Below are 9,763 nucleotides of genomic sequence, written 5' to 3'. Positions count from 1 at the left end.
TTGTCAATGAGGAATATAAAATCCTACTTAGGAGCTACAAGAAGGAAATACGTAAGGCACAAAGGAACTCGTGGAGAAACTTCTGCTCCAACATTGAGAAAGTGCCCGAAACCGCTAGGCTCCGGAAGCTGCTCTCAAAGCAGCCCACAGTACAGAGCCAACTAAAACTAGACAACGAACAGTGGACAGAGGGCAGTAAAGAAGCCCTAACAGCACTAATGGAGGCGCACTTCCCTGGATGCACCGAGGTCACTGACGCCAAGGAGCATCAGGACCTAGCAACTGAGGAACAGCACCCCCCAATAGGTCTGTTAACCACTAAGAGAATCCACTGGGCCATAGACTCCTTCGCGGCCATAAAAGCACCAGGACTGGACGGGATATTCCCAGCCATGATGCAGTTGACCAAAGAGGTTATTACCCCATGGCTCTTCGCAATATACTCAGCATGCCTAAGTACAGGCTATATCCCCATCCAATGGAGAACCTCGAGAGTTGTCTTCCTCCCTAAGGCAGGAAAGTGCAGCCACGTGAGTCCCAAGGATTACAGACCGATAAGCCTTACCTCCTTTCTACTAAAAACACTAGAAAAGCTGTTGGATTTACACATCAGGAATGAGGTAGGGGGACTGATGTCAATAAACCAACACGCCTACGCCAAGGGGAAATCAGTGGAGACGGCACTACACTCGCTAGTAGCCACCATCGAGAGCGCCCTTCACAACAAAAAGTATGCTTTGGGAGCATTTGTGGACATCTCAGGAGCATTCAACAACGTGGCAACAACCGCAATGACAAGTCGCCTAGAAGCGAATAACATACACCCTGCAATCAACGTCTGGATCAAAAACCTCCTAAGTTGTAGACGGGTGCAATCGGAGTGGGGCACCGCTTCCATGGTAAAAGGGGCACACAGAGGCACACCTCAATGTGGAGTCCTATCGCCACTACTGTGGAATTTGGTGGTCGATGACCTCATTAAGAGATTTGAAAGGAAGGCCCCAAAAATAACAGCCTATGCAGATGACATAAGCATACTTATTACGGGTGTATGTCCATCGACCCTCAGCTCCATAATGGAACGTACACTCAGGGAGATACGTGAGTGGGCGGAAGAGGTAGGACTCAGTATCAACGCGGACAAGACGGACCTCATCCTCTTTACCAAGAGGTACAAGGTACCGATATGGACCCCCCCGAAAATTTTACAAACTAGGCTGACTCCAAAATCACAGGTGAAATACCTAGGCACAGTACTGGACAGCAAGCTGGCATGGAGGCCCAATGTAGTGGAAAAGGTGAAGAAGGCTACCATTGCGCTTTATGCATCCAAGAAGATGCTCAGCAGCACATGGGGCCTGTCACCTGCTCTAATGCACTGGATCTACATCTCGGTGGTGCGACCAACTCTGCTGTATGGAGTGTGGTGGCAGGCTATTGAAAAGAAGACATACCATAAGCTTAAGGAAAAGACTCAGCGACAGGCTCGTCTCTGTATTACAGGGGCGCTGAGGTCAACCCCAACAAAAGCACTCGAAACCATACTCGGAATCGACCCCCTGGACATTCACGCTCGCCTGATTGCGGGAAAGGCAGCACAACGCCTTATAGCATCAGGAAACCTATCCATACAAGGATACGGGCACAGTTCAATTGGCAGGGACATGACCTTGCCTTGACGTCAAAACAACCACATCTTTGGGACCTGAAGACTGGAAAATTGGAAGGGACCAAACTGAGCACCTCAATATATACACAGACGGCTCCAAGATGGAAGGAGGAGTAGGAGCGGGCCTATACTGTACAGACCCTGAGATAAGGCTGTCGTATAAGCTAGTGGACCAATGCAGCATATTCCAGGCAGAAGTTTTTGCCATCGGGAAGGCAGCGGAGGTCGCTCTCCTACCAGAACGAGCACACGATGCGGTCAACCTATTCGTCGACAGCCAAGCGGCGATAAGATCCATGCAGTCGTCCGCGGTCAGTTCCAGAAGTGTCTTGGCGAGCAGGGAGGCATTAGACATCCTAAGCAGACAGACAAGGCGATCTAGAGAAGCAGGCTAGAGCACAGACTGATAGCAGGTGGAGGAGTACCACCACCTGCAGAACCTCGAAGATAATGTGCAAGGAGCGCAACGAGAAACTTAGCCACTACCTACTGCACCTACCACGAAAGGACTGTAGATTGCTAGTGGGGATACTAACAGGTCACTGTCTGGCTGCTGCACATGCAGCAAAGCTAGGCATCACCAACAGAGACAGTTGTAGGAAATGTGAGGAACCTGGGGCTATCGAAACCCTGGAACATCTCATCTGCAACTGTCCGGCTCTCTCAAGGGCAAGGAGGAGATACCTGGGCGCCCCAGTGTTGGCATCACTGGAAGATGCCTCCAAAAGGACGCCACAGGAACTGCTGGCCTATGCTAAAAACACCTCGATTCTCGGGGACTTTTAAAACCACATTAACACTCCCGCGATGGTTCATACACCCCCCCATCCGGATAACTAAGGGCCATATTGGCCTATGCGTGGCCCCGCTGAGGGCCGTCCGGGTTAACCTAACCTAACCTAACCTATATGTTTTGGATTGGATTTTGATACATTGATCGGATCGATTGATAATCGATTCTCAATACGACCGATCGCATGTAATAACTAGTACAATTTTTGCATAAATATTAAACAAGAGCAAAAGTGCCTGGGTTCTAATGGGTGTGCGGGTCCGCGAATAGGTCCTATATATGCAAGACCGAAGATCTGTATACAGTCGCGTGCGTGTATACAAGTATTATTTGATTTGTTTTCAAGATCAGATTTCGGGCGAAGGCGAAGGCGAAGGCGAAGGTGAGGTGTGGCTTGACTGTGTTGATGTTCGTGTTGATGCTGATGCTGGAGCTGCTTAGGGCAGTAGGCTGGACTGAAGCTTCTGCTGGTAGTCCTCCACGGCAGAGCTCAGGCGGTTGAAGACGGGCAAGCGCGGCATCTCCTCCTGCTGCATCGGCGTGCTCATGCTCTTCTGCTTGGCCTGTCCTCCCAATCCGCTTCCGCCTGGGCTGCGGCCTGCTGCTGAGCGCGGGCCTCGTCCGCGTTGTGCACAAAGTGGCAGCGCGGCCCGTAGGGGCAGAAGCCGACGCTGTGGAAGGTGCGGCAGTACTCCGTCTTGTACTTTGGATGGCGCTGCAGGTTGCGCAGCTCGTGGAAGCCGTGCGCGAACTGGCACTTCTCTCCGTACTTGCACTCGCCGGCCTCCTCGAACGGGCGGCACAGCTCCGTCTTGTAGCTGTAACACACAAACGAAGGGAAAGAGTAAGTCACATGTAAGGCACGTCTGGCGCATAATAAAAGATCTGACAGATCTGGGGGGGGGGGGGCACTCACCGAGATATGTTCATGGGCTGTTGGAGCAGCGGCTCCAACTGTGTGCGCTGGAGCTTACGGTGCAGATTCATGTTCCCCAGATTCTCAATGATGGTCACCAAGGAGGCAACACCCTGCTGCTGCTGCTGTTGCTGTTGCTGCTGTTGTTGGATCTGCTGCTGGTGCAGAGGGTGGCGCTGTTGAGCCGGCTGTGAGATGGTGCGTGTGAGGGCGCCATAGAGGCGGTGCTGCTGCGACTGTGACTGCTCCATGCTGATATCCAGGACGAGTTGATCCGCTGTCTGCTGCTGATGGTGCTGGTGCTGCTGTTGCTGCTGCGGCTGGTGATGATCGCTGGCCACCTACGAATGGGAGAGATACGTTGAAATCAATTTCCATTGCTGCTTGGGGATACGTAACGCGAATGTTTCGCAAAAACTCAAAAGACTCAAAAGGGATCGGATGATAAAGAGAGAGGGCGAACGAACAAGGGCGAAAGATGGCGACGAGTAGCAAAGACACGGCTCAAATGGTGTTGGATACTTTTACTTTTAACTTGACCTATAAGCAAAAAAAAACCACCCACACACACACACACACAGAGACACATTGGTCTAGCGGCAGCGACTGCAGCAACAGCGCTATTTCGGTAAGCAGCGACTGAGGCAGAGGCAGCGACAGCGCACCACTTGCAGCGTGGCGATATTGCAAGAGTCACCAATGCTTATAATTTTCCACACATTAACCAACGACACACGGACACAGGAACACACGAATACACTCCCATACCGCTGCTGGACAAAGGGCTGTGGGGGGCCACCATTGGCCACCAATGGGAGGGTGGGGGGTACCTACTTGCTCCTTTGTTGTTCCGTTTTGCTTACCCTTTTTCCTGAACTATTTTCTGTTGGACTTGACTTTATTTTTGTTATCGGAATCGAATTTGAATGTGGAATATCTACATATTTTAGAGTTGTGATCACTGAATGTCACAGGTCACTGTGATAGATAAATATAGATACAATATAGTATGTGAATTTGTACGTGGAGCAGGACCCTTTGATTCCGACATCAAATCGAATATTTTAGATTGGTGTTTTCCAGTGCAGACCCGATCCTAATGTTCTGCATGTTCCTAATGTGGGTGCTGTTATACATCTACACGCATCCAATTGTCTACAACGCCTGGTCAGACTTCACTCTGAAACACTAGTCATATTCTGGTCGGCAAACAATGAAACTACTAAAAAAAAAATAGACGCAATCAAAGAACAATGATATTTACTGTTTTATAATCAGGACGAACCAAGTTACCAACTAGACAGGTCCAGAATTTTTTGGTAAGCTCCACGGAAGAATGCTAAAACCGTAAACATAACAAATATTCAAGGTTATCTTCAAAATTATTATGTCGGAGAAAAACCTTTAAAAAAAACACAACATTTTTCATTTATGTAACTCTGAAAAAGCAATTAATTTCAACAGTTTCAATTTTTTTGTATAAATTATACATTTTTTTTGCATCGGCTGCAAATTGGCACCAAAATTCGTTGATGCGCCAGCGAAAACTTTAATGTACTTTTTATACCCGATACTCAAAATGAGTATTGGGGTATATTAGATTTGTGGTAAAAGTGGATGTGTGTAACGTCCAGAAGGAATCGTTTTCGACCCCATAAAGTATATATATTCTTGATCAGCATCAATAGCCGAGTCGATTGAGCCCTGTCTGTCTGTCCGTCTGTCCGTCCGTCCGTCCGTCCGTCCCCTTCAGCGCCTAGTGCTCAAAGACTATAAGAGCTAGAGCAACAATGTTTTGGATCCAGACTTCTGTGATATGTCACTGCTACAAAAATATTTCAAAACTTCGCCCCGCCCACTTCCGCCCCCACAAAGAACGAAAATCTGTGGCATCCACATTTTTAAAGATACGATAAAACCAAAAACGCAGAATCGGCGAGGATGACCATATCTTCTACAGTGCAAAATCTGAACATGATCGTATAATGATTATAGCCAGAATCAAGAAAACAATTTCATTCTTTCTCGCTCTGTCTCTCTCTAACACACAGGTTTCATGGTCGGTTTTGTCAATTGCAAAATATGAGTTCAAGGATCTCAGAACCTATAAAAGCCAGAGCAACCAAATTTGGTATCCACACTCCTGTGATATCGGACCTTGACCGTTTCGTGTCCAAATTTCGCCACACCCCCTTCCGCCCCCGCAAAGGACAAAAATCTGGGGCATCCACAAATCTCAGAGACTATTAAGGCTAGAGTAACCAAATTTGGTATCCGCATTTCTGTTAGATCTCACTATAAAACGTATATCTCAGAATTTCGCCCCACCCCCTTCCGCCCCCACAAAGGACGAAAATCTGTTGCATCCACAACATTGCAGATTCGAGAAAACTAAAAACGCAGAATCATAGATAATGACCATATCTATCAGATTGCTGAATCTGGATCAGATCAGATCATTTTTATAGCCAATAGGAACAAATCAATTTGCAGTGGCTACGCAGCGCCCGACGTCACGCTCAGACTGATTTTCTGTCTCTCTCGCACGCACTCTTTGTCGTGTCGTTTAATATTAGCGGCGTCTGCCGGAGGAGAGCCATACTGACTTAGTATCGGGTATAACCGTAGAGTTGCGGTGTCCGCAGCAACTCACAACGTTCCCCCTCGTTTCTATTAATATCGATGTTAAAAATATAGAAAAAGTATTGATAAGGTTCATGATGCATTATAATTCGAACAGATAAAAAAAAAATAGTTTTTTTGTATGTCGAAAATTGTGCTTTTGTAAGCTAGGTTGGCCGTTTGACTTTTTTTTTAATTTTTCTCGTTTTGTACCAATTTTAAGTCTGCTTCAACTTTTTGTTTTTCCTTGGCTATATCTTTCGTGATAGGGACAGTTGTGCCAACCGATTGGAACCAGAATTTGTATTTGCAAAACAGCCTGAAAATATGCCATAATTTATAAATAATTCCACTCTTGAAGTGGCTGCTACGAAACCATGAAATTTGCCTGCTACGAAACTATTTAAGGTGCTGGCTATGCAACTATGCTCTTTGGGTGCTATGAAACTCTGGAAGCCGGCGCCTATGAAACTATGAAAATGGCTGCAATGACGCAACTGAAGCTTCTTGAACCTGCTGCTACTTGGACCTTGGCTCTGATGCTATGCTATGCTACTTTCCCAGTCGGTCAATTGTGGCGTTTTGATACCTCAAGATCCTCTCTGATCGTTCAGGTGCAAATGCCTTGTGGCGGGAACCGAATGGTTTGGAAATAACATAAAAAAAAAGGTTTGCAGAGCTTGCAATCGGTGTGCCGGACGGTGTCTCCGCCGGACCGATAGCGTACCGTCGCCGTCACCGTCACCCCGTCGACAGACGCCCTGGAAGAGAGATTGGCGATAACCCCCGCCATAGTCAGCGGCCCCGTTGCTGTTGGGTAAATGGAATCGACTTTGGTTTTTTTTGTTTCATTTATTTTGTAACGCTTTCATTTAATGGCTAAATAACCTAAAATTCGCCGTAAACTAAATGGTTTTCACTTCATAAAAATGTAATTTACTATATAAAAATACACAGTTGTGTTGCAATGGAAGCATAAATAGGCATGTTTCAGCATGTAACAAAATTCATGTACAGTTGTGTTCGATCCTGATCGGTTGTTGTCTTTTCTCGTTGCTGTCTTTTGTGCGGAAGAAATCTATGAACTATCTTGGCATATAGATTGTATGATTACATAAATAACGAACAAGGCATTGTAGTATATAATAAGTATATTGTATAAATAATGAATAATTCAACTGGCATTCAAAAACTCTTTCATGTTCCTCTCTGATATTGATTATGTGGGTCATTCCAGAGTTCTCTCTCTTTCTCGCTTCCGATTAGCATAGTATTCATTATTACTTTAAAGGGAAGACGATGTGGGGCGTAAGGCGTAGAGTAAAGGGTTCCATTTGATAAGGCCACATATTGACGGTCGTACGATTTTGTTTTGTGTTTCTGTGCTTGTTTGTTGTACAAAGGATTGGGGGATGCTGGGTGATTGGGCGAGGGCGAAGGCGAAGGCGAAGGCGAAGGTGAGGTGTGGCTTGACTGTGTTGATGTTCGTGTTGATGCTGATGCTGGAGCTGCTTAGGGCAGTAGGCTGGACTGAAGCTTCTGCTGGTAGTCCTCCACGGCAGAGCTCAGGCGGTTGAAGACGGGCAAGCGCGGCATCTCCTGCTGCTGCATCGGCGTGCTCATGCTGTTCTGCAGCATCTGCTTGGCCTGTCCTCCCAATCCTCTTCCGCCTGGGCTGCGGCCTGCTGCTGAGCGCGGGCCTCGTCCGCGTTGTGCACAAAATGGCAGCGCGGCCCGTAGGGGCAGAAGCCGACGCTGTGGAAGGTGCGGCAGTACTCTGTCTTGTACTTGGGATGGCGCTGCAGGTTGCGCAGCTCGTGGAAGCCGTGCGCGAACTGGCACTTCTCTCCGTACTTGCACTCGCCGGCCTCCTCGAACGGGCGGCACAGCTCCGTCTTGTAGCTGCAACACACAAACGAAGGGAAAGAGTAAGTCACATGTAAGGCACGTCTGGCGCATAATGAAAGATCTGACAGATCTGGGGGGGGGGGGCACTCACCGAGATATGTTCATGGGCTGTTGGAGCAGCGGCTCCAACTGTGTGCGCTCGAGCTTACGGTGCAGATTCATGTTCCTCAGATTCTCAATGATGGTCACCAAGGAGGCAACACCCTGCTGCTGCTGTTGCTGCTGCTGCTGTTGCTGCTGTTGTTGGATCTGCTGCTGGTGCAGAGGGTGGCGCTGTTGAGCCGGCTGTGAGATGGTGCGTGTGAGGGCGCCATGGAGGCGGTGCTGCTGCGACTGTGACTGCTCCATGCTGATATCCAGGACGAGTTGATCCGCTGTCTGCTGCTGATGGTGCTGGTGCTGCTGTTGCTGCTGCGGCTGGTGATGATCGCTGGCCACCTGCGAATGGGAGAGATACGTTGAAATCAATTTCCATTGCTGCTTGGGGATACGTAACGCGAATGTTTCGCAAAAACTCAAAAGACTCAAAAGGGATCGGATGATAAAGAGAGAGAGGGCGAACGAACAAGGGCGAAAGAGGGCGACGAGTAGCATAGACACGGCTCAAATGGTGTTGGATACTTTTACTTTTAACTTGACCTATAAGCAAAAAAAAACCCCCCCACACACACACACAGAGACACATTGGTCTAGCGGCAGCGACTGCAGAAACAGCGCTATTTCGGTAAGCAGCGACTGAGGCAGAGGCAGCGACAGCGCACCACTTGCAGCGTGGGGATATTGCAAGAGTCACCAATGCTTATAATTTTCCACACATTAACCAACGACACACGGACACAGGAACACACGAATACACACCCATACCGCTGCTGGACAAAGGGCTGTGGGGGGCCACCATTGGCCACCAATGGGAGGGTGGGGGGTACCTACTTGCTCCTTTGTTGTTCCGTTTTGCTTACCCTTTTTCCTGAACTATTTTCTGTTGGACTTGACTTTATTTTTGTTATCGGAATCGAATTTGAATGTGGAATATCTACATATTTTAGAGTTGTGATCACTGAATGTCACAGGTCACTGTGATAGATAAATATAGATACAATATAGTATGTGAATTTGTACGTGGAGCAGGACCCTTTGATTCCGACATCAAATCGAATATTTTAGATTGGTGTTTTCCAGTGCAGACCCGATCCTAATGTTCTGCATGTTCCTAATGTGGGTGCTGTTATACATCTACACGCATCCAATTGTCTACAACGCCTGGTCAGACTTCACTCTGAAACACTAGTCATATTCTGGTCGGCAAACAATGAAACTACTAAAAAAAAAATAGACGCAATCAAAGAACAATGATATTTACTGTTTTATAATCAGGACGAACCAAGTTACCAACTAGACAGGTCCAGAATTTTTTGGTAAGCTCCACGGAAGAATGCTAAAACCGTAAACATAACAAATATTCAAGGTTATCTTCAAAATTATTATGTCGGAGAAAAACCTTTAAAAAAAACACAACATTTTTCATTTATGTAACTCTGAAAAAGCAATTAATTTCAACAGTTTCAATTTTTTTGTATAAATTATACATTTTTTTTGCATCGGCTGCAAATTGGCACCAAAATTCGTTGATGCGCCAGCGAAAACTTTAATGTACTTTTTATACCCGATACTCAAAATGAGTATTGGGGTATATTAAATTTGTGGTAAAAGTGGATGTGTGTAACGTCCAGAAGGAATCGTTTCCGACCCCATAAGGTATATATATTCTTGATCAGCATCAATAGCCGAGTCGATTGAGCCCTGTCTGTCTGTCCGTCTGTCCGTTCGTCCGTCTGTCCGTCTGTCCGTCCCCTTC

At 47.1% G+C, this 9,763-nt stretch overlaps 2 protein-coding genes across 2 annotated transcripts; both read right to left on the bottom strand.

The window, feature by feature from the left end:
- Nucleotides 1–2,772: 2,772 nt before the first annotated feature.
- LOC117186542 (protein TIS11-like) lies at nt 2,773–4,344 on the bottom strand. The gene is made up of 3 exons (XM_033387470.1): nt 4,242–4,344; nt 3,379–3,719; nt 2,773–3,280 (listed from the first exon to the last, which is right to left on the bottom strand). Exons 2-3 carry the CDS (start codon nt 3,627–3,629, stop codon nt 3,007–3,009), a joined length of 525 nt encoding a protein of 174 aa, XP_033243361.1. The 5' UTR covers nt 3,630–3,719; nt 4,242–4,344; the 3' UTR covers nt 2,773–3,006.
- Nucleotides 4,345–6,837: 2,493 nt separating this feature from the next.
- On the bottom strand, nt 6,838–8,861 carry LOC117186531 (protein TIS11-like). The gene is made up of 3 exons (XM_033387455.1): nt 8,839–8,861; nt 8,000–8,346; nt 6,838–7,902 (listed from the first exon to the last, which is right to left on the bottom strand). Exons 2-3 carry the CDS (start codon nt 8,254–8,256, stop codon nt 7,620–7,622), a joined length of 540 nt encoding a protein of 179 aa, XP_033243346.1. The 5' UTR covers nt 8,257–8,346; nt 8,839–8,861; the 3' UTR covers nt 6,838–7,619.
- Between the last annotated feature and the right edge of the window lie 902 nt (nt 8,862–9,763).

The sequence above is a fragment of the Drosophila miranda genome, chromosome XR, assembly GCF_003369915.1.
Source record: "Drosophila miranda strain MSH22 chromosome XR, D.miranda_PacBio2.1, whole genome shotgun sequence".
In the NCBI taxonomy this organism is placed as follows: Eukaryota; Metazoa; Arthropoda; class Insecta; order Diptera; family Drosophilidae; genus Drosophila; species Drosophila miranda.
This window is presented reverse-complemented; position numbering and strand designations above follow the sequence as displayed.

What these genes read in the sequence shown, in the direction of transcription:
- LOC117186531 (XM_033387455.1), bottom strand. Translation starts at nt 8,256, where the DNA reads ATGGAGCAGTCACAGTCGCAGCAGCACCGCCTCCATGGCGCCCTCACA. An exon ending in CAGCCCATGAACATATCTCG is followed by an intron (nt 7,903 to 7,999) that starts GTGAGTGCCCCC and finishes TGTGTGTTGCAG; the next exon opens with CTACAAGACGGAGCTGTGCC.
- LOC117186542 (XM_033387470.1), bottom strand. Translation starts at nt 3,629, where the DNA reads ATGGAGCAGTCACAGTCGCAGCAGCACCGCCTCTATGGCGCCCTCACA. An exon ending in CAGCCCATGAACATATCTCG is followed by an intron (nt 3,281 to 3,378) that starts GTGAGTGCCCCC and finishes TGTGTGTTACAG; the next exon opens with CTACAAGACGGAGCTGTGCC.